The sequence below is a fragment of the Pongo pygmaeus genome, chromosome 3 (genome assembly GCF_028885625.2).
Source record: "Pongo pygmaeus isolate AG05252 chromosome 3, NHGRI_mPonPyg2-v2.0_pri, whole genome shotgun sequence".
Taxonomy (NCBI): domain Eukaryota; kingdom Metazoa; phylum Chordata; class Mammalia; order Primates; family Hominidae; genus Pongo; species Pongo pygmaeus.
Genome location: NC_072376.2, coordinates 37382695 through 37407666, shown reverse-complemented (window position 1 = coordinate 37407666; position 24972 = coordinate 37382695). Strand labels below are relative to the sequence as shown.

The 24972-nt window shown below is 40.6% G+C and overlaps 1 protein-coding gene across 24 annotated transcripts in view; it reads right to left on the bottom strand.

Annotated features, from left to right (window-relative positions):
* TBC1D1 (TBC1 domain family member 1) overlaps positions 1-24972 on the bottom strand; it is a 248917-nt gene that overhangs the window by 94902 nt on the left and 129043 nt on the right. For 18 of the 24 annotated variants that reach the window (XM_063664446.1, XM_054484527.1, XM_063664451.1 and 15 more), the window contains 5 exons: positions 24055-24144; positions 21915-22019; positions 20895-21027; positions 14751-14842; positions 6992-7102 (listed from right to left, as the gene is read on the bottom strand). In XM_063664446.1, the coding sequence (XP_063520516.1) occupies positions 6992-7102; positions 14751-14842; positions 20895-21027; positions 21915-22019; positions 24055-24144 (531 nt within the window). The remainder of the gene's footprint in view (positions 1-6991; positions 7103-14750; positions 14843-20894; positions 21028-21914; positions 22020-24054; positions 24145-24972) is intronic. The other 6 variants (XM_063664447.1, XM_063664449.1, XM_063664453.1 and 3 more) reach the window with 1 other exon arrangement.

The window sequence follows — 24972 nt, the reverse complement described above, 5'->3', positions numbered from 1 at the left end:
ATTCCCTGACTCTGTGGTCTTGGCCAAACTGTTACCTCCTGTCCCTTTCAGGTCCTCTACCTGCAGCCTGAGGACGTATAGTGAACTTTCCTCGCAGAGCTGTCATGGGGCTTAAATGAATGAATACAAATTAAAACACATATACCAAGGCCGGGTGCAGTGGCTGATGCCTGTAATCCCAGAACTTTGGGAGGCTGAGGCAGATGAATCACTTGAGGTCAGGAGTTCAAGACCAGCCTGGCCAACATGGCGAAACCCTGTCTCTATTAAAAATATAAAAATTAGCCAGGTGTGGTGGTGCACGCCTGTAATCCCAGCTACTTGGGAGGCTGAGGCAGGAGAATTGCTTGAACCCAGGAGGCAGAGATTGCAGTGAGCTGACATCGCACCACCGCACTCCAGCCTGGGTGACAGAGTGAGACTTGTCTCAAAAAATAAAAATAAAAAATGTAAACCAGACACTCAAAAAACATCAGATATCATGACTATTACCTACTCTATGTGCTTTTTTTGTTTGCTTGTTTTTTGAGATGGAGTCTCACTCTGTCACCCAGGCTGGAGTGCAGTGGTGCGATCTTGGCTCACTGCAACCTCCGCCTCCTGGGCTCAAGTGATTCTCATGCCTCAGCCTCCTGAGTAGCTGGGACTACAGGTGTGCGCCACCACATCTGGCTAATTTTTGTATTTTTTGTAGAGATGGTGTTTCGCCATGTTGACCAGGCTGTTCTTGAACTCCTGGCCTTAAGTGATCCACCTGCCTTGGCCTCCCAAAGTGCTGGGATTACAGGCGTGAGCCACTGTGCCCAGCCTACTTTCTACTTTTAATGGGAACCACTGCAGACATCTTTGAAGCTTAATCACCACTACTTCCCCACACCTGGCCATATGCAGAAATATTTGGTGTTTATCCTATCAATTCATGTTTTCTACTTTTATATGTATGTGTCCATAAAAGATATGTAGTTGAAACTAAATGAATGGTGTCATACTGTACACATCCTTCTGTAAATTAGTTTTATTCTTTCAATATTATTTTTGAGATTTATTCCTGTTGACAAATGTTTTTTGATTCACTCACTTCAGTCAGAGTGCAAATATTCACTGTTTAACCTAATTTATCCATGTTCCTATTGTTAAACACTTATTTGCTTTTTTTTTCTTGCTCTTACAAAGGAGGCTGCAGTGACCTCTCTTATATAGAGCTCCTTACAGACTCATGTGAAATGTTTGGCAAGGGAAATAATGAGGAATGTCCTCACTGAGTCACAGGGACTGTGCCTCTTCAGACTACACCAGATATTATCAAGTTTCTCTTCCCTGAATGGTACAAATTCATGTTCCCAGTATCAGTATAGGAAAGTTCACCTTTATAAGATATTGTCACTTTTTAAAAATTTCTGCCAATCTAATGGGCATAAAATGTTCCTTGAATATGTCTTCCCCTCATTCTACTGCTATTAGGCATTATTTTATTCAGTAATCTGCTGTTCGAAGACCTTATGTCTTCTTTGAATAATGAAATCCTAATTCACTAATGAATGCTACACATTTTTCAAGGCATAAAAGAGAAAGAATGGATTCTCATAAGAGTGACATTCAGCTTTGTCCAATTATCCATAATTGGACTCTCTATATGAGAATGAGAATATGCATCAAAAGAATGGCTACTACCTTAGAAATTCCTTTGAGAAGGGGAACTATCATTTACCTTTGTGTTTCACACTATAGAGCATACCCTGGACATGTAATATTGGCTTGTTCAAAATGAGTGAATGAGCAATGATCCCCAGGCAGGTCCACGGGAAATATACGCCTAAGGTAACAGACTCACTCAGCAAATAGTGAACAAGTGCCTGCTAAATGCTACGCACCACAGGGAGGTGCATAGAATCTGTTGCAACTGCTTCTGTGCAATCACTGACCAAGTGTAAGGGCCTGTCCAGGCTCGAGGCAGCCTCCAGAGTAAAGGGAATTACCCACAAAGGGCCCCCAGGGGCCTGCCTTCAACTCAACACCAGTTACAATGTTAAGAAAATGCAGAATTGCTTTCAAACTCATTATAAAGCTTTCATAAAAATGAAGCAAGCTGAATTGTTTTGATATATAAAGAAAATATGAGCCGGGCGCAGTGGCTCACGCCTGTAATCCCAGCACTTTGGGAGGCCAAGGCAGGCGGATCACTAGGTCAAGAGACGGAGAACATCCCGGCCAACACAGTGAAACCCCGTCTCTACTAAATATACAAAAATTAGGTGGGCGTGGTGGTGCACGCCTGTAGTCCTAGCTACTCAGGAGGCTGAGGCAGGAGAATCGTTTGAACCCGGGAGGCGGAGGTTGCAGTGAGCCAAGATTGTGCCACTGCACTCTAGCCTGGCGACAAAGCGAGACTCTGTCTCCAACAAAAAAAAAAAAAAAGAAAGAAAGAAAATGTTAGCTAAAAGACTAAAGCAAGCAGCATCAGTTAGTAGATCCTAAGAGACAGAAGTGCATTTGTATGCGTGTGTTTTTAAAGCAGGCCTGAAGAATCTCTGTGTACTTAATTCAATGTTTCTTCTGCTCTCTTCTACTAGCAAAAAGGATTCTTTTCCACGTCTATTGCCATAATTAAAATAAAATTTGTTTTAAAAAACTGCATTTAAAAAATAATAACCATTTAGAAAATAACTTGTTCCTTATTTATCTTAAAATAAGTATCTAGAAGTTTCTCCTTGGAAGATGATGGTGGTTCTCAGACAATAATTTCTTTAAAAAAAAAAAAAAAACAGAGATGGGGTCTCGCTATATTGACCAGGCTGGTCTCAAACTCCTGGCCTCAAACAATCCTCCCATCTCAGCCTCCCAAAGTGCTAGGATTACAGGCGTGAGCCACCATGCCTGGCCCTCGTAGACAATAATTTCTAATTTGGAGGCTCCACAGTGAATTCTATTGCAGTCATCATATTGCACATCCTTCAACAGATGAGTAAACTCTAAGCATGAAAGTTTGGATTCAAGTATTCAAGCTTTAAATCCTGATGCTACACTGAAATTCTCAGTTCAGAACCCACCATCCCAGGCTGGCACAATGTATCTACCAGCAGCCTTATTCATAATCAAGCAGCTCAGGAAGAGAATGGAGAAAGAAACTCCTGACATTAATATCACAGAACAAAAAGGAACAACCTACTGATACAAGCAACTGATACATGCAACAACAAACTACTAATACATGCAACAATGTAGCATAACGTTTCTGAGGAGTCTCAGAAACTTTAGGCTAAGTGGAAGGAGCCAGAACTCAAAGAGTATGATGCCGGCCAGGCGCGGTGGCTCACACCTGTAATCTCAGCACTTTGGGAAGCTGAGGCAGGTGGATCACAAGGTCAGGAGATCAAGACCATCATGGCTAACACGGTGAAACCCCGTCTGTACTAAAAATATAAAAAATTAACCGGGAGCGGTGGCAGGCGCCTGTAGTCCCAGCTACTCAGGAGGCTGAGGCAGGGGAATGGCGTGAACTCGGGAGGCGGAGCTTGCAGTGAGCCGAGATCGTGCCACTGCACTCCAGCCTGCGAGACAAGAGTGAGACTCTGTCTCAAAAAAAAAAAAGAGTATGATGCCATTTATAAGAAATTCTAGAACAGGCAAAACTAATCTAAGGTGAAAAAAATCAAAACAGTGGTTACCTGGGGGAGGGGTAGTGAAGACTGACTAGAAGAGGAATATAGGGCTACTTTCTGGTAGGATTAATTTTTTTTTTTTTTTTTGGTCCGAGAGGGTCTCTCTCTGTCGCCCAGGCTGGAGTGCAGTGGTGCAATCTCAGCTCACTGCAACCTCTGCTTCCTGGGTTCATGCCATTCTCCTGCCTCAGCCTCCCTAGTAGCTGGGACCATAGGCACCCGCTACCACACCTGACTAATTTTTGTATTTTTAGGGAGACAAGCTTTCACCGTGTTAGCCAGGATGGTCTCGATCTCCTGACCTCATGATCCGCCCGCCTCAGCCTCCCAAAGTTGCTGGGATTATAGGCGTGAGCCACTGTGCCCAGCAGGATGAAAATATTGTGTATCTTGATAGGGGTTTGAGCTACCTGAATGTAGTAGCAGTAGTCAAAACTCAACAAATGGTACACTAAGATTTGCATAACCTACCATATGTAAATTTAATCTCCCCCAAATTGGAAGCAAACACTAAATTCTAGTTAATGATACACATGCTGAAGTGTTTAGGGGTGAAGGGTACTGATATCACTTAATTCGAAAGGCATGCAAAAATAAGGTGGACTAATAGATAAATATATGATAAAGCAAATTAACAAAATGTTTAAAACTAAAATCTGGATGGTGGGTATATGAGTGCTCACAGTATAATTCTTTAAACTTTTCTATATGTTTGAAATTTTTCATAATAAAATGTCACAAAAAAGAAAGAAAATCTTATCTACTAGAAAACAGACCCAAGAAAATCAGTAAGTAGTTATATAGCATTAAATTTTGTTAAGCTCCTTAAAAAAACATAATAATGAAGATAAAGTACTTAGACATCAGACAAAGTGGCTCCACTACTCACTAGCTAACTGCTTGACTGCTCTTCTCCATTTCCTCATCTATAAAATGGGTATTTTACCACCTCCCTGAAAAAACTTGTAGAATGAATGGAGTCATTTACGTAAGGAATGAGAACTCTATCTGGCACTTGGCAAACATTCAGTAAGTGGCAGCTGATTTCATACCAATTTTTGTGCCACCTCTGTGAATACAGGTGGAAACGACAAGTCCATTGACTAAAACATGACAGCCTCTAACTTAATGTATAAGTCTTGCCCAAACTGAACCCTGTTCTATAAGATCAAAAGACTCATTCAGGGTTTTTTCTATTTCACAACTCCTCCGACAGTTCTCCAGCACTCTTCTTTCGGTCTCTGAAAAGCGCATATGGCCGGCCTCCCTGCCGACCCTGACAGGCACAGCACTGAGAGAAGCGCTCACTGTCCTCTGTCCGCTTTTGAAGTCCCATGGCCAGAGAAGTTCTTTGTCAAAGCCATGATCCTACCATGGTGTAGGTCACATCTTCCCACATTTTCAAAAGCTTTAGGAATTTTTAGGTGCAACAAGAAGGTAATGAAATCCATGTGGCTAAACTGATAGCAGAAAACATGAAAAAGATCTATCATGAATCTCAAGGCTGTGCCTAATGGGTCTATAAAGCAGCTGCTGCTCTGAAAAACCCACTCCTCAGAGCCCATGAGAGTGTCCAGCCTGGAGTACACCAACCTCATCAGGCGATGAGGGCAGCTTCTTTATAGACGAAGACACGAGCCTTCTGGGTCATGATGTTTAGAAACCCCTAGTAAAAGTGTTGCACAGATGCCAGTTCTGCTTGTAAGGCCCAGTCACTTCTACATTGAACTCTTACATTTTTTTTGGGGAAAAAAAAAACATTAAACACATTTCTCTATCGGATGATCTATGCCGAAATCATAATAATATTATCCGGGTCCATAAAAGTGAGGCTACAGTTAGGTCAAAACTTTCCATTCACCATAAATGCTCAAAATGTTTAGTAAAAGACGACTTTCCATCCACCGTAAATGCTTCATTCCGCTTTCTAGCAGTTATAAATTACTTCAAAATTAGCAATTTCCTGTTGGAACAAGTCAGACTGACTCAGATAAAAGAAAGTCAGAACAGGGAAAAAGCTATCAGTGGCACAAGAGGGGAAAAAGGGAGTGGAAAAGAGAAAAGAAATAGGCTGAAAAGTGAACTCGAGAATTAACTGAAAACTTCACTTTTGTTCACTTTTGGTCCATCCAAAAGTGAACAGGAGAGAGACACAGAACTTGAATGCTATCTTAAGGGTACAGGTTGGGAAGGGAGGAATGGCTACAAACCAAGACCACAAGTCAAAACCCCAAAACACACAGGTCATATACTCATGTTAGAGTCACTGCTAAAGGACCTCATGGCTGGCCAATGAGATTACAAACCGTGGCTGACACTGTACACCAGCCCAAGTGTTCAGGGAAGGCATGTGACTGCCGAAGCCACCCAGAAGGTAGAAACCTTATGTGGAGATTTGCTAAGTGTACACCCCATGAAAACTGCACACTTGGTTTAGAGTCCAGACGCAAAGGCTGCCGTAGGACAGGGCACACCACTGAGCACACAAGTGTCTTTGGAACACGCACGTGGGGAGTGTTCAAAAAGAAAAAGGGAACATACTTTTGGGAAACTGAGAAACTTGTACATCCTTCACTGATTTTTCTCTAGATTTTTGGCCAACAAGTAACTTTAGCAAATATAAAACGTGTATGTTTTGAAGCTATTAATGGTTCATTATGAATGGACTCACATGGAGTACAAAAGACAAAGGAAATGGTCTGTGGTACCATGTAACATAGGGACTCCCAAACCTGAAGATCTTCCAAGGGAGAGATCTGCAGAGAGTCCAAGCTTCTGCCTTGAGACCCCACAAAGAGAAAAGCTAAATAAGGCTGTAGACAGTGGAGGAGGGGAGGGAGACTCTGTATTTCCATCATGCAAAATGGAATTAATCCAAGTTCTAACCTGAACAGCACATAAGTCAGGCTTGCCAACATTGTATCTGATTTGTAACCTAGCGTTTATATCACAAAGGACGTTCAGGTACTTTTTGTAATTCCAAAGGCAGCCATGCAATATCCTTCCAGGTTTACAAAGGAAGACGAGGTGACAAACTAGCTCCCTGCAAGCCAAGCAGCTCATCTTGGTGCCATCCACTCTTACACTCAATTCTTGCTGCTCTAAGCCAGTCCTCTTATTAGAGCAACTGTTCTGCCTCCACTATGGTGCAGGCAGAAACTTTTCTTATCTTCTCAAGCATACATAGTCTAACACTCCCAAATTTCCCCTCTATGTGCAACAAAGGAAAATAAAACATAGGGAGAAAAAAAGGTATCAGAGTTTCAGAAAATCCTCAAAACGCTGTTTATACAGAGACTTGGCAACAATTACAAGAGACAAAAATGCCATACCTGCTTCATCTCCCAAATATGTATGTGTTCTTTCTGTTTCTCTTCATATAAACATCTCAGAAAAGAAATAATCAATTCATTCTCTCGCTGCTCATTTCTTGGTCTCAATTTCTTTAAAACAAAAATCAGAAACAGGATTTATTTTTAATCGTCAACAATATTGCTAAGCCGTCTCTTTTTAAATGCTAACAACTTCCATCCACTAAACTAGTGCTTTTACTCAATCATCTCACTAGGGGGCACCAATGATCCTAAAAGTAGAGATAATTTGTAAAAAGGAACAGTGGAGCCAGAGGGCCAGATTTAGCTTTTCATCTCTGATGTCCTCCTATCTAAAAATGAATCTTTAATATCAGATAGAGACAGAGTCAAAATGTTTAACAAATAAATAGTTTTTAAAACAAGAGGAAAAACACAAAATCCATGTAAATACCCAAAGGTCAGGGCCATGATGACCAAACATTGACAAACTTAGGGAGCGGGCAAGGAAAACAGCAATGGGATTCAGCGTCATAATTTCCCATGTGGAATGTGTTCACCGTGAAGCACTCTGTGGAATCCCCATGGGGCATGCCCTTCCATACAAAATTTCATGGCATGTACATTTCTTTCTTCTTTCTTTAAAAAAAAATTCTCTCTATGCCTTTTAACTTTTAGACAGGGTCATGGCACAGCACACTGGACCAGAAGTCAGGACATGTAGGTTCCGGCTGCCGCCTAGAAGTGTGAAACCAAGCCCCTCAATCCTAGCTTCCCTGTCTGCTGAAGTGAGGATGGTGCACAGAGGAAACTCTATGGTCTCCTCCTGCTCCCAAATGCTTTGGATTTGAAACGCCAGAGTGAATTTTTTTAAAGTCCACCTAATTTAATGTATGATTTTATCATATATGAAGAAAGTAAAATGAATTGCTTTGGGATACACAAAGCTTTTAGTCTATAAATTTTGAAAATACATCTTTTTTTATATTGACAAGTATCCATTGCCTGTTCCTCCTCTCTCCCTACTCCAAATTTCCAGACTGCTCTTTAAAACAAATTCAGTGACATAAATGGATCGACTACACAAGGATCTGAATCTGGGTCAACACCACTCTTGGTCACTTCTTCCCCAGCTAACTAAGGAAGCAACTTTACCCTGCATATCATAAGCATTCAAAGCAAAGGTAACACTAACCCAGACTTTCTGACAGTCCTTTCTTAAAGAAACCCAGTCCTTTCTTAACGAAAAAGATAAAAGGTAAGTTGTTCTTGTTACTTAAGGAAAAGATAGTTAATGATTAGAAGGGTTTGTTTCATTGAGGACTTCCTGTTCTTTCAAATTTTGGACTGAAATATTAAATATTTTAGAGGCTACAGCAGACACTCTCAACCTGGACTCCAGGCTGTGAACCCCAATATTACAAAATTTTACAAGTTATATGCAAAAAGTGGATTTCTCTAGAGAAAGTGGGCATTAGATTCTCAAAAGGGAAAGTGGCAGTAATGCCACAATCCCAACTTAACACTGCTAGATCAAAGGGTTATGGGTACACTGAGCCCAAATGTCCACAAAACAACAAGAACTCCCATTTATGGTTGGCGGGGATGAAAAACAGTACAGCCACTTTGGAAAACAGGCCAGCCGTTTCTTGTAAAACTAAACACATTCTTACCACATAACCCAGCAATTGCACTCCTTGGTGTTTACCCAAATGAGCTGAAAACTTATATTCACACAAAAACCTACGATCTCATGTTTACAGCATCTTTATTCACAATTACCAAAACTTGGAAGCAACTAAGATGTGCATCGATCGGCGAATGGGTAAAGAAACTGTAGTGCATCTATAAAACTGAGTATTCAGCAATGAGAAATAAGCTATCAAGCCATAAAGAGCCATGGAAGAACCTTAAGTGCATATTGCTAAGCAAAAGAAGCCACTCTGAAAAGGCTACTGTGTGATTCCAACCACATGACATGCTGGAAAAGGCAAAACTATGGAGAGAGCAAGACGATCAAGGATTAGGGAGGAGGAGGGAGAACAGGCAGAACACGGGGATTTTTAGGGCAGTGAAACTATTCTGTATGATACCGTAATGATGGGCACATGACATTAAGCATCTGTCACAACCCACAGAATACAGAACACCAACAGTGAACCCAAATGCAAACCATGAACTTTAGTTAGTATCAATGTACAAATATTGGCTCATTAATTGTAACGAAGAAACCCTCAGTAATGCAAGATATGTTAAAAATCGGAGAAACTGTGGGGTGGGGGACAGTGAAAGCTAATACGGGAACTCTGTACTTTTCACCCAATTTTCCTGTAAACCTAAAACTGCTCTAAAAAAAATTAAGCCTATTAAAAAAAAATGATCCAGGGAAACAGACAGGAATTATGAGGCCTCTGAGCAGGTACAGGTGCCTGATGGTTGGCCCACTCTTTCTTCCCCCGTGTCTTTAATTAAACCTTCCGGCTATCTCCACAAGAAAATGTATATTGTGCTTGGAGAAATTCCTCATCATCATCTATTTCAAAATATTTTAAAGGGCTAATCATATAGTAAGAGGAGAAGTATTAATATATTTTTCCCCTCAAAATACACTTTTAAAAGCTATTCAAATAGGAACGAAATTAGACCAACTGGGAACAGTATACTACCACAGTTGTTTTTCATTAAAAACTGATTAAGAATCAGAGACTGCGTCATGGAGCTTGTTAAACATCACAGAGAAGTCACTAAAGCACAGAAATAAACGTTTATGGTGTTATACATGATCAAGAAACAAATCTTTCCTTAATGTAATTCTGAAATACAATTAGTGAGGTGTCATCTCCCTAAAATCTCCCATGCAACTTCACCATCCTCGATAGTGGCAAATCATTATTTCTTTCTTTTTTTTTGAGATGGAGTCTTGCTCTTTCACCCAGGCTGGAGCTGGAGTGCAGTGGCACAATCTCAGCTCACTGCAAGCTCCACCTCCCAGGTTCACGCCATTCTCCTGCCTCAGCCTCCCGAATAGCTGGGACTACAGGCACCCGCCACCACACGGGGCTAATTTTTTGTATTTTTAGTAGAGACAGGGTTTCACTGTGTTAGCCAGGATGGTCTCGATCTCCTGACCTCGTGATCCACCCACCTCTGCCTCCCAAAGTGCTGGGATTACAGGTGTGAGCCACCGCTCCGGGCCAAATCATTATTTCTTAAAGGTGATTTAACTTTATGAACATTCATTAGTCAGAGAGACAAGTCTTAGGAAAATAATGGGGAATCAAATTGGGTAACATCACTTTGCCATCAAAAATTACTTGCTTGTTCAAAATTAAACTATGATGTCAGAAGTCAGGACGATGGTTACCTGGAGGCAGACACAAAACAGGACTATGAGGCAATGGAAATGCCCCATTTCTTTCTTTTTTGGGGGGAGACAGAGTCTCGCTCTATCCCCAAGGCTGGAGTGCAGTGGTGCAATCCTGGCTCACTGCAACCTCTGCTTCCCAAGTTCAAGCGATTCTCATGCCTTAGCCTCCCGAGTAGCTGAGACTACAGGTGTGCACCACCATGCCTGGCTAATTTTTGTATTTGCCGTAGAGACAGGGTTTTGCCATGTTGGCCAGGCTGGTCTTGAACTCCTGACCTCGGCTGATCTGCCCGCCTTGGCCTCCCAAAGTGCTGGAATTACAGGCGTGAGCCACCGCGCCTGGCCAGAAATGCTCCATTTCTTAATCTTGGTACTGGCTGCATTTACCTTATAAAAATTCACTGAATTATACATCATTCATTTGTGTGCTTTTTTATATGTATGTCATACTTCAATTTATAAAAGAATATTACAAAATAATTAATTGCCTGTTAAAAGTAACAAAACTAAATTAGTTACATGTTTCTTAACCTGTAAGAGGCTTATAAATTGTCATAAAGGCAATTCAGATATAAACTGCCAGCTGGGCAAGGTGGCATGTACCTGCAGTCCCAGCTACTCAGGAAGCTGAGGTAGGACGATTGCTTGAGCCCATGAGTTCACAACTGAAATGTGCTCTGATCACACCCTAGAATAACCACTGTGCTCCAGCCTGGGTAACAGAGTGAGCCCCTTTCTCTTAAAAAAAAAAAAATAAATAAATAAATCAATTTCCAACACTGATTAATGCATCCCAGAATGTTGAGAAAGCCCATGGTCTCCTAAGGGAACTACTTAAAAAGACAACACTCACTTGGACACTACAGTCTAACATCTTTAAAAAAATTATAATTGCATTTTGTAAGAAATAATTTTAAAACCATGGAAAATCCAACTAAGCTGATATATATTCTTCAGAAAGTAAAAAGAGTCTCTTCTGACCATTAACCTTTAACTTGTGAAGTCATATTACTTAATGAATTATCAGTGTCTACTGAGTATAAATCTACTTGATTTATCTAGTCAGTATTTAATTAAGTCATTCCCTGAAGACTTGGAGATATTTTATTTACTAGCCCCACATTGGCTTCACAGCAATTCTTATCCTGAGATGATCAATTTAGATTTAGTATATTCACCCAGTAACAGAGCATCATGGGGTCATCCTAACATATGCCCAGCTAGATATGTTTGAAAATGAAACATTTCAAAAAGCTCATAAATAAAAAGATGGCTGTGCAGTGTGGTATGCCCACATGCCCATCTGGCACCAAGTTCTCAGAGTGCTCAAAGTTAGCTTGTTTACAGCAGAGATAACCTCCAGCATCGTTTACAGTTATTAGTGATTTCTTTATAGCTGTTAGAGTTCCATTTTTTGATTTAATATTCATTTACATGATCCTTAAATAAGGTATGTTTTAATAACTAAGTAATCATGTACCATTAATTTCAATGGTAACTACATTTCCCTTATGAAAATTTGCATGTGGAGGACTTTTTCAGAAACAAATTCCCCTCCAGGAAAGACTGAACAAAGGAAAATATTTACCATTCTATTTATAAGGAGACTCAGGAAACTGCAAAGCCACCTTTTTCCTTACAACCTTTTTGAAATGTATGATTTTCAAGCACATTAGCCGGCACTGCTGTCTAAAACGAAAGCAATGACTTGGTTTATAAAATGTTTTATAAAACCAAGAATGGTCATTGAGGACATAATTCAACAAGACCATCTAAGCCTCTAGAATAAAAGATCCATGCACAAATCTGTATCACTCAAGGAACAGCCACACTCACAGTGATGGAAGACAAGGCGAGAGCTGGCTTTTCAAAGTTGGTGAACAATACAACTTCCCTTTGGTGTTTGGAGCAGCTTAATAATTACAGAGACCTCTAGAACAACACACAGGGGCCTCAGGATATTAACTGAATGCTCTTTTTCTAAAGCAAACCTTAGTCATAATCTACTCTGTTCTAAAGTGTCTTTACCATGATGTACTCAGTGTCTAAAAGCCTGCATGAGTCAAAGAGAATCTTGGAATCATATCCATTAGGAACATCTCATTGCTGCGGAAGAATATTTTGTGTATTACCTATACTGATTCATCACACTGTTTTAGGGAGAGCTATGTGGTGCTGTCTAGACAAAAAAGAAAACCCACATTATAAAAGGGAAGTTCCTCTTCTATTCTTGCTAGAAAGATGGTTTCTTAAAGTGACTGGACAGCTCTAGAACAGTAAGTGGGCCAGCATTAGATGAAAAAGGCCCCAGCTTGAATTGTAAACGCATTAACAATCAGAAGCATATTGTCCATTTTTGAATTCCAGATGCAAATCACATTATATTTTCTAAGAGTATTGTGTACTTAGAACTCTGAAGATCTTTTAAGAAAAAACAAAGTAGCATGTCTCAAGTTGATTCAGAAGAAAACAAGAAAAGGCAAAGACAAGTGAAAATTGTGAAAATTACCCTCTAGGCTATTTGAGACATGAAAAAACATCTTTCTATGCTCTCTTCCTAAAGCATATGCCAATTCTACTGTAGAAGGAGAACAAGGGAATAAGACAAGACCTCTAACATGTGATTAAAATGAGAAAGACAGCCAGGCGTGGTGGCTCACACCTGTAATCCCAGCACTTTGGGAGGCTGAGGCGGGCGGATCACAAGGTCAAGACTTAGAGACTAGCCTGGCCAATATGGTGAAACCCCATCTCTACTAAAAATACAAAAATTAGCAGAGTGTGGTGGTGGCAGGCGGCTGAAATCTCAGCTACTTGGGAGGCTGAGGCAGGAGAATCGCTTGAACCCGGGAAGCAGAGGTTGCAGTGAGCCAAGATCACACCATTGCACTCCGGCTCTGGGCAACAGAGCGAGACTCTGTCTCAAAAAACAAAAAACAGAGAGAGACAATCCTTTCATTTTTTTACACTAACAGAAAGCAGATCGTGGATCCTAGTACAGTCTTTTCCCAGTGAGGAAGGAAAAGCACTTAAACCCACCCAGTTGCTAGCTGTCTTGTTTTGTTTAATGGCTCCTCTATTTGTAGATCCTGCTGCCCGCCCCTCAAAAGGAGATATTTATTCTTTGATATGCTTCCCTCCCTAAAAAAGTGCCAGGGAATCATCGAAAATGCCCCTCAGCTAAAGCAGACATGAAATTTTGGATGACCTAATTAAAGATTCATAATGAACAGGCTACAGGCATGCCAGCACACACAGCATGGTCTCCCCGAGATACATTGCATCTAAATGCAAGGGCAAGAGCTAGCTTCCAAGTTTACTGCAGAAAGCTGATGAGCTTGAATTTTGTTTTGTTTTTGTAGGTTTGATATATTATCAGGTTCCAAGTACACAGCATGACCTAAATTTATTTTCAAAAATAAAAAAAAAAAAAGGTGTCAGGGGAAAGAAGGAATTCTGTTCAAGTTCATGTATCAAACGTTGTCTCATTCAACTCCCACACTTAGGGCTGAAATCCTAAGCGGGAAGGGGCGGGCAGAGGTTTCCCAGGGAACAGATGAGTGCACGTGGACCAGAGGCCGGACCTTCTGTCTCCCAGCCTGAGGCGCTTTCCATTTTATAATTTCCTCTCTCTTATTCTAACATTTGTTTAAGGAAGAGGTTTGCCTGTTTCATTTAGTTTTACTATCTAAGCTAAGGCCTGATGGGAATCTGCAATTCTTACCTGGACACTCTATGAGACTGTGAAAGCTTAAGCCAAGCATGTCCAACATGTGGCCCAGGGCGGCTCTGAATGTAGCCCAACACAAATTCATAAACTTTCTAAAAGCATTATGAGATTTTGGGCTGGGCGCAGTGGCTCATGCCTGTAATCCCAGCACTTTGGGAGGCCAAGGCAGACAGATCATGAGGTCAGGAGTTCAAGAACAGCCTGCTCAACATGGTGAAAGCCTGTCTCTACTAAAAATACAAAAATTAGCCAGGCGTGGTGGCGCGCTCCTGTAATCCCAGCTACTCAGGAAGCTGAGGCAGAAGAATCACTTGAACCTGGGAGGCGGAAACTGCAGTGAGCCCAGATCACGCCACTGCACTCCAGCCTGGACAACAAAGCAAGACTCTGTCAAAAAAACAAACAAACAAACAAAAACCATTATGAGATTTTATTTTTTGCGATTTTTTTTTTTTTTTCAGCTCATCAGCTATCGTGTCTTTTATGTGTGGTCCAGGACAATCCTTCTTCTTCCAATGTGGCCCAGGGAAGCCAAAAGATCGGACACCCCTGAAACCAAGACGAACTCAAGGCACCTTCCCCCAGGCTGGGACAACACTGGTTTGCTATTTTGTACACATAGCATTTCCCAGGTAAGCTGCCTGCCTTTTCTTTCCTTCTAGAAATTAGCAACTGTACTGTACCTGAACCTCTTCAAAAATAGTCGCCTGCTCCTGATTGGTTAATGTCGTCAGGTGCTTTTGCAGTTCTAGTTTTGTTTTGGAAGAATTCATTCCTATTAAGAGAAAAAAGAGAGGCATGAAAAAACTCTATGTAAAAGTTGTGAGATAGGGAGTTAACCTCTTCCACACACATCCCCTTCACATTCTCTTCCACTTCAGACTTTCAAGGTTTTATGAAAAAAAAAAAAAAAAAAATTTTTTTTTTTTTTGACATGGAATCCCACTCTGTCACCCAGGCTGGACTGCAGTGGTGCAATCATGGCTCACTGAAGCCTCAACCTCCCAGGGTCAAGCAATCCTCCCACTTCAGCCTCCCCAGTAGCTGAGACTACAGGTGAATGCCACCATGCCCGGCTAATTTTTGTATTTTTAGTAGAGACGAGGTTTCGCCATGTTGCCCAGGCTGGTCTCGAACTCTTGAGCTCAAGCAATCCGCCCACCTCAGCCTCCTAAAGTGCTGGGATTACAGGCATGAGCCACTGTGCTTGGCGTGGAAATTTTCATCGATAATAGTGTCACTGTTATCTTTGTCATCATCTTCTAACTGAGCTCTGATGTGCTGGACACTGTATAATAGGCATTAAGCTTGCACCATTTAATTCTCAAAACAATCTGATGAAGAGGATGTATCCCCAGTTTACAGCTAAGAAAACTAAGACCCAGAGAGCTTACATCATTCCACAGACCAATAATTTGGACTGTACCTCAGGTTTGTGCGGCTCCAAATTACTTCCTCCATGTTAAAACACCTCGCATAATCAGAACCTCCTCAGAAAATGATAAATTCTTGTGTTGATATGTAAACCTGACAACTTTTTCTTAGGAAAAAACAACTCCTATTCTGTTGGAAAACTGACCCACATTTCTCTTGCATACCAGGTTCCCATCACAGAAAACTGATGCATGTAGCTAACAATTTTTCTTATACCACCACATGCTTATTAATAACTTCATTAACATTACATTTAATTAATGTTACAAAGAGTTTTGAGGAAAAGTTATAAAAATAAAGTCATTACATAATTTTAGTACCCATTAGAACCCGATATTTCAAGAAGTTCCTTCCCCCACACAAATACGGCTTAGAGCCTGCACTGCCTTTTCTTGGTATCCAGAGATCAATGTCACACGTGATGAGAAGGTTGATAATGAAAGGATATGGTGACCCAACTGCCATGAAAAGAAAAAAAAAAGCATGGGTTATTTTTCTTCAAGGGCAGCTCTCGCCTCACCCACCTGGTACTCTCTTCTCATCCTACCAGGGTGGCCCTGAGGCAGAGGCTTGGCCAAGACTCTGGACTAGAGAACAGTGTGAGAGACACCTACATCACTACGGATGGCCGGGAGGGAAATCTGCTGAGCCAGGGACTTGGAAACCATGCCTTCATTTTACAGATGGATTTGCTGATGCCCAGAGAAGCCAGGTGACTTGTGAAAGGCCAGGAGGCCCATTGGCAGCCAAGCCTGCCCAAAGCCACGGCTCCTCCCCTCCCACGGCAGCTGAGGCAGAGCCCACAATCTCTAAGTAGGCTGGGACTGTGGCAGAGGTGGCTGCCCCTATCACACTGTTGCAGCCATCTCTGCTTCCAGAAAGGCACTGTTTTTCCCTTTTTTTAACCCAGGAAAACCCTGAGGCATCACAGAAATAATATTTAAGTGACCGCTACTATGCCACTTCATTTAACACTTTATGCGTGTTATTCATTTCACCCTAAAATGAATATTAGAAATGGGCCTTTTTTTTTTTTTTAAGTAATCCCAATGCCTACCTGAAGAAACTGAGGCACATTGAAGTCAAGTATTTTGTCCAAGGTCGTCAGCTAAGTAAGTTGCCTCCAGCAACCAAACCCTTAACTGCTCCACTGCCCTCCCTGACTAGCAGAGCCAAGTCGCCTGACACTCAGGTGGCTGCAATACAAGAGCGAGCTTAGAGGTGGGTTAAAGTGCAGGAAGGATGGCACCTTTGTCAAAGTGCAATGCAGTCACTCTTTCAGCAAGCTGTCAGGTCACATGAAGCCAGGGAAACAGACAAGGCTTTACTGTATCAACTACTTAAATGCTGAAGCGAAACAGAGTTAAGATTTATGAATCAAATAAGCACTAAGTCATCATGCACTAAAAATCCCCCCCACATATGAAGGACATCTCTGACAGCCGAAGTATCATATTTTGGAAAAACGATATTGTTTCATGAAACATTCAGATGTGGAGAATAAACCCCAAGGCTTAAGAAGAGTTAGACTAACTCGACACTCTGCCAATCTCAGGTGAAATCACGAAATACAGCTTATTCTTCGCTTCGGCACTTGTGAAGCAATCCTCTGGGCAGTTTCACCCTGTCTGCAGGATGCCTAACTCATGAGGTCCTTCCGGCCCCATCTCTAAATAGCCGGCCTGCCTAGGTCCGAGCTCCTCCCCCAGGGATTCTCACACAGCTAGCCCCGCCTGGGTGGTTTCTGTACACCCACTGAAAGCACCCTTCAGTTCCACACTGAACACATCTCCTCAGAGAGGCCCAGGTGATGCCAAAATGGCTTATGGAGGGGAATGGGAAGCAAGGACCAAAGCAGAAAAGGTAACCAGCATCAAGGGAGTTTCCAAACTACAACCCCTCCCAGCTCCTCTGGTCAGTGAGGCCGCCTCCCTGGCGGTGCAGAAACGGCCCTTGTTAGAGGGAGCAGTGATGAATGACCATGTTTTACTGAAGGAAAATTTGCTCTGAGAGCAAAAGAAAATCTCAGTTCAACTATTTTTTTTAATGAATGCTCCCCTTTCAAAATAAGCAAAATACTACATAAATACCACTGAGTTATATATAGTTCAAATACAGAACTGGGTAGAGCTGCACTTCTGATGTGTTGCATGTTAGAGCAGAGTGCAGCTAATCAACATCAACGGCGTTATTGATTCTATCTTAGATTCTGGGGGATGCCTTAACTACACTTACTGATTAAGAAAACATAGTCTTTTAAGTCTTTCTTTCTGTGGCCACATCACTAATCCTCTCCACAGTTTTACAGAGTTCTTGATCAGACCATATAACTTCCTGCTAGAACTACTTTTACACCAACATACAGTGAGTTTTAATAAGCCACTTCATTCTACTTATTAGGAATACAATAACAAAAAGCAAGGAACGCTAAAACTGTTTATGTAATAACTAGCACTTCTTCTACACTTTTAGAAATGAGTTCCATCATGTAGGTAAAACATACCCCCACCAGACTTCTAATTGCACTGTTTAAGAATGTTCTCATGTTAGTAGAGTTTTGTGCCTTGGTTGGATTTTATCAGGTGAAAGAGGGATCAAATGATTAATTCCAAAACAACGGCCGCAAAATCCCTACCCTGATCAAACTTTTCAGCTGTAACTTTCTCAAAACTAAGCCAGACCAAAGAAAGATTTATCAAGGGGAGCTCTGGAAGCATTCCAGTTCCTGCAGATCGTGATCTGTTTTATCTTCAAGGCCAAAGTCATTGCTGGCTTTTTAATAAGCTCTTAAGGGGCATTTCTGTCATCATTTACCTTATCTTGACAACCACTAAGGAAAGCGTTAGTGATCCTCTCAGTTGGGAACTCTAGTTAAAGCAAACATTTTCTTGTTCCCAGATATATTTTGTATAATGTCAGCAAATAGTAACAACGTGGAAAACACAGTTGAATATATTAATCATGTTTCTTCATTTTAAAGAGCACTGTAATGCTACAAATGACCCTTCCCAGACCTTAAGATGTCAATTGTTAATTTATCTCATTTAAAAAGGGAAACCAGATACCACTTCACATCTATCTGGATGGCTTTCATCAAAAACAAAACAAAACAAAAACAGAAAGTAGCAAATCTTGTGAGGACGTAAAGGAACTGGGGTCCTTACCCACTGCCAGTGGGATTGTAAAATGGTGTGGCCACTGTGGTACAATACGGCAGTTCCTCAAAAAATTTAAACATAAAATTACCACATACCCTAGCAATTTCATTTCTGGATATATACCCAAAAGAATTGAAAGCAGGAACTTCAACAGATATTTGCACGTCAGCATTCATAGCAGCATTATTCGTACAATAGTCAAAAGCGGGAAGGAACCCAAATGTCCATGGATGAGTAAATGGATCAACAAAATGTGGACACACTTTTGGAATGGAATACCATTTAGCCTTAAAAAGGAATGAAATTCAGACAACGCTACAATACACGTGAATCTGGAAAACATTATGCTAAGTGAAATAAACCAGAAACAAGAAGATAAATATTTTATGACTTTGCTTATATGAAGTTACCTAGAAACAGAACGGATGTTGCCAGAGGCTGAGAAGGAGTGGAGTTGGCATTTAATGAGTTTCAGTTTTGGAAGACGAAAAAGTTCTGGAGATGCTGGTGGTGAGGATTGTACAACAATGTGAATGGACTTAATGCCAATGAAGGGCATGCTTACAAAAAGGGTACGATGGTAACTTTTGTGTTACCTATGTTTTTACTATAATTTTTTTTAAAAAAAGGAAAATTGGATCTAAATAGCAATGTTTTCTTTACAAACTTATAGCTTATAATAAATATTCTTTTTTTTTTTTTTTTTTTTTTTGAGACATCTCGCTCTGTTGCCCAGGCTGGAGTACAGAGGCACAATCTCGGCTCACTGCAACCTCCGTCTCCTGGGCTCAAACGATTCTCCTGCCTCAGCCTCCTGAGTAGCTGGAATTACAGGCACACACCACCACACCCAGATAATTTTTGTATTTAGTAGAGACGTTTTGAGATGTATTTCTATTTAGTAGAGACAGGGTTTCACCATGTTGCCCCGGCTGGTCTCGAACTCTTGGCCTGAAGTGATCTGCCCACCTCAGCCTCCCCAAGTGCTGGGATTACAGGTGTATAATAAACATTCTACAAACATGAGAAATGATCAAATTTTTGTTTTCTTTTCACAATAGCATGGGTTGTTTAAATCAAGTGACCTCCACAAGTCACAAAAAAATTTTAAAAAATCCTCCCATAAACAGAACAAAAACACAAAATCAAGAACAGAGTGGTGAAAACTCCTTCACCTTCCAGATGCCCTCAGATAAACATATCACCACTCCCTTTCACTGTCACCTGGTTCTGTCCTCTCCCCTAGCCCCTCCCTGCAGTACCAGAGACAGAAACTCTCACTTCCTGCCTCAGGTGGACTCCCCACTCTTGTTCAAGAGGAATCCCCACCATTCCATTCGGATTCATTTGGCCCCTCTGGCCCCTTGGGCTCTGAATTCACTCAAACCTCTCCAATTCTAAAAAAGACAAAGTTAGCTGCAATCCCCAGGTCTTCCCCCAGTATGGCCTTCTCCTGGAAATGTTTGGTGGCAGGTAACAGGGCTTTACCGCCTGAGGTGAATCATGGGCTCACGATACACTAGTTTATTCCTAGACATCTCTAATCCTCAATTTACTTATCTGCAATATGTGCAAAATAAATAGTCCCTTTTCCCCCCACAAATGTGGTGAGGATTAAATAGATAACAGAAAGCACCTAATACACTTCCTGGCAGATCTTATTCAATACATGTTAGCTACAAATCATAACATTTATTACAGTTTCTCCCTAAGCCAGGTTTCTAGAAATACTGGTCAATACTAATAGTCACAGTTTCTTTTATTTCTTCCCATTTGCTCCTCAACTGCAACCTGTTTTCTGCTACCTCCTTTCCATCCAAACTGTACTAGCAGAGGTTACTAATGACCTTGTAATGGAGAAACCGGTACAAGTTCCTTAGTTCTTATCTTTCTAGATATCTGCAGTGGCCAGTATGACTGACCACTCACACAATCTTGATAAACACTAGGCAACCGGTTTGATAACCTGTTTCCCTAACTCCTCCTCCACCCTCAGAATACCTTGGAGGGAGGTGGCAGAAGGGGGTTCTGGGTTCTTATCTTTGTATCACCAGCATCCGGCACAATTCCTGACATACAGAAGACACCCACTGCACGCTGAGAGTCCACCTACAATCCCTGTGACTAATACAAGCCTCTGTTAGGCAGAATCTTCCAACAGATGAGTATCATCCAAAGTTCTCCTGGGACCTTTAACTCCCACTGTGTTCACGCTGGAAAGGGTCCCCTACTCACCCTCTATCCTCTCACAGAGCTTATGCAGGCCCTGCAGGGGGCAGCCCTCACACAGCTGGGCTGGCGCCTTAGCCGTCCGCTGCACTGCGGCCACCGTGAAGGCCTGTTTCAGGGTCATCATAATCTCATCAACCTAATCAAAGAGAAGAGAAGTTGTAGTCACCAAAAAGTCAATTTGAAATTAGCTGGGCTGAGATGTCAGAAAATCTTTGGAAAAGACTTTTTAAGCTTGAAGAGTTTTCTGTACTACTCTTCACAGGTTGACAGATAATAATTGGAATAACAGCTAGGATTACAGTCTGAAAATACAAGTATGCTCAAAGCTTTTAAAGCAGGTAAGGTTAATGATATGGTTTGGCTGTGTCCCCAACCAAATCTCATCTTGAATTGTAGCTCGCATAATTCCCATATGTCATGGGAGGGACCCAGTGGGAGGTAATTGAATCATGGGAGTGGGTCTTTCCTGTGCTGTTCTATGATAGTGAATAAATCTCACAAGATCTGATGGTTTTATAAAGGGCAGTTCCCCTGCACACGCTGCCTTGCCTGCTGCCATGTAAGATGTGCCTTTGCTCCTCCTTCACCTTCCGCCATGATTGTGAGGCCTCGCTGGCAATGTGGAACTATGAGTCCATTAAACCTCTTTCCTTTATAAATTACCCAGTGTCAGGTATGTCTTTATTAGCAGTGTGAGAACAGACTGATACAGTAAAAACTAAAAATACGAACTACTGAGAAAAAAGGCAAACTCCTTTGATCAGATGTCTAAAATGACATTGTAAAATGCTAGACCAGAGGGTGACACTGAGCAAGTTCTTCAGAAATAAAAAATATAAAATGCACACCCAATTAAGCTTCAGATGTGTATTAGCTGCTTACTAAATAGTCATAAGTAAATAACTAAAGACAAATAATGATATGTCAATGACTATCTGGTTTTCCCTAAGGACAGAAAAATCAGTGGAGCTAAAATTCCTTGTAAAGAAGGTTCCAAGATAAGAATTGCTTGTCCTCTCTCACCAGAGCCTCATTTGTGCACTGAAACACGTAACAGACAAAATGAAAGCCGCCACCTCCGGAAGACTCCCGACAGATAAACCCAAAGTGGTCCACGTGTCTGATGCCCTGCCGAAGGGAGAGAACGAGATGTTCAGTTGTATCCAGAAGACGCACCATCCTCAGAAATGTACCTCAAGATTTACACAGCACGATTTATTTTACTTTTTATTATTTTTTTGAGATGGAGTTTCACTCTTGTTGCCCAGGCTGGAGTACAATGGCGCAATCTCAGCTCACTGCAACCTCTGCCTCCAGGGTTCAAGTGATTCTCCTGCCTCAGCCTCCTGAGTAGCTGGGATTACAGGCGTGCACCACCACACCCAGCTAATTTTTTATTTTTAGTAGATACGGTGTTTCACCATGTTGGTCTCGAACTCCTGACCTCAGGTAATCCACCCACCTCAGCCTCCCAAAGTGCAGGGATTACAGGCGTGAGCCACTGCGCCTGGCCTACACAGCACAATTTTAAAAAACACTAGGAAATTACTATTTTCTCTGATATTTTAAAATTTCAAAAAGTCTAAAAACATCTCAAATAAAGTTGGTTTACTAGAATGTTCCTTTGATTACTCCCACAACAATAAGAAAAATAAGATCTGAAAATTCAAGTTTTAGTGCTCATTTTAGTATTTGTTTGTTGTTTTGTTTGAGACATAGGTATTAAAGAAAACCACTCAAAAAATCAAAGGCAGACCAGAGATTCATGAAGAAACACAACTATGCACATATACACCCAAAGGTTAAAAAAAATTTAAAATATATTTGTATTCCTAAAATAAGTAGGTAAATACTGAAGTGAACTGGAATAAAGAAAGAGTCAAAAATTACATGCACACAGAGTAGAGGAGCTTTTAAACATATTAGGCCAAGGCTCTACCATAGTATCATAAGAGCTATTTTTAATAAATATTAATATGTAAACGTGTTTTAAAATCATCAGCTATCAGAGGCACCTTAATATAGATAAAACATCTGCCATAAATATTAATACATCAACGTATTCTGAAAGCATCAGTATGCAGAGATGTGAGTGCTGATAGCTTAATGTTCAGGTAATCATATAAACTTGTAAACTACACTCTTTAGGAAATTATAAAGCTATCACACAAAAATGTAAACATTTAACATTAATATTTCAACAGAAATAGCAAATCAGGACTAAAAACTCTATGGGTAATCTCACTTTCAGGCTAAATATTTTCCAATAAATGAGCAATCATTGACATGCTTTGCCATCTCAATTAATCTTCTCCAGTAGCAAGTTAAGCATAAGCTAGAGGCTACCACTTAAGGAAATATGATTTAGCAAAGCTTTTTCTTTGTAAATGGTTCCCTATTCAATCTATAAAGAACATTCTTTATTTTCACATTTTGCAGAAAAGTCCCTTTTGAATATTTAAGTAGATCACATTATAAATCAACACTGACATTTTCATATTTTATGAATTATGAAAATGAAAAATCCAGAGTTTAAAAAAAATAATCAAATATAATCTTAAGTGATCTCATATTTGTTAGTTAGATCCTGAGTAAAACTGGCACAGCTAATCTTAATTGATAGATTCTTCCAAAGTCTCTCTATGAAACACCTGGAAGATTATCAAGAAAAAAGTTTTCAAGTAGACACTGTACTCTGAGTAGAACATTCTCAAAGATAAGCACTATCTATATTTGAAGGGAGAATACTGACAATTGGTACCCAAAAAAGTTATAAATTTTTGTAAAGTAGAAATATATCTAATAAAAAGATACATTTGTGTGAAATGTGTAAATATATATGTGTAATATGCACAAAGACACACACACGTGCATCTGGAAGTCATGACTGTGGACTATTACTACCAATAACTGAGAAAATTAAAAGTAGATCTATTTTGTCCATTACTGTTGCTAAGAGCAAATTTCTTAATTTCAAAATTATATTCATAATTTACCTTGACATACCAAAGCAAAGGAGAAAGAAAAGCGAAACACAAATCAAGTACAGTACTTAGAAAACATACACCTTGTAACCTTTAGCATTTCTGTTACATGATAGATATTATAGAAATTCATTTAAAAATTCCATTGCAATTGAATAAAAAAACCCATCTCCATTTACCTGAGAGCAAAAGGATATCTCCTTAAAATTTTTCTCCAATGCTATTTTTTTGGTGTCAGGACTGATGAGGTAAACTTCAGACTGGCCAATCTTAAAAGACAAACAAACAAAAAAATCCAGCTTTTCAAACTTTCTCATTTCATGACCTATGAAAATAAAGAATAAAAGGGACAAGCTCCTATAAAATTCTGACTCTATCATCGTAGAAATCATTTCAAAGGTTCCCTCTTATCCTCTGGATTTCAGGTCATAAGAGACATCTATTAGTGCCTTCACCTAGATAAGACAGCCATCTTCCTTGAGATGAAAGAACCGGATATCCAAAAGTTAGCAATAGGCCTCAAGATCCACACATCCCCTAAAAAGTGAGGTCTCCGCATAAGTGAACCTTCCAGAAAACAGAATCTACTCTTTCAAAGCTTCCAAGATACTTTTGAATGATTTTTACTGACAAGTCTTTTTAAATTATTGTTAAAATAATCTACCATTTGTTTAGTACATATTACATGTGAGGCATTCACATACACTAGTGACTGGACCTTTTCAAGTTAGAGTATGAGCATCAATTACAATCCTCTTACTGCCTTGGGACATGCTAATAGACATGCATTATAGGATACTGCTGTGTTGCAATACCCATCCTACTCTGTGTGCACATGCCCCTGCAGGCTGTGAAAGGCTGCCTTTCAGACTCCTGGTCTCTGGAGCGCTAAGCTTCTTGGGTTTCAGTGTGTGTTGGTTTCTACAGCTTTAGTTTCTCCTCAGGACCAAGAAGTCAGTGGTCACATCCTGACATTGCCACTCTAACTCCCAGACCCATCTCCTCCTCTACACTCTTTATGCTTTGATGTAAAATACAAATCAGATATACAAGCTTGTTGGAAACTGGGGTGTAAGTCGAGGGGAATTATACTCTCA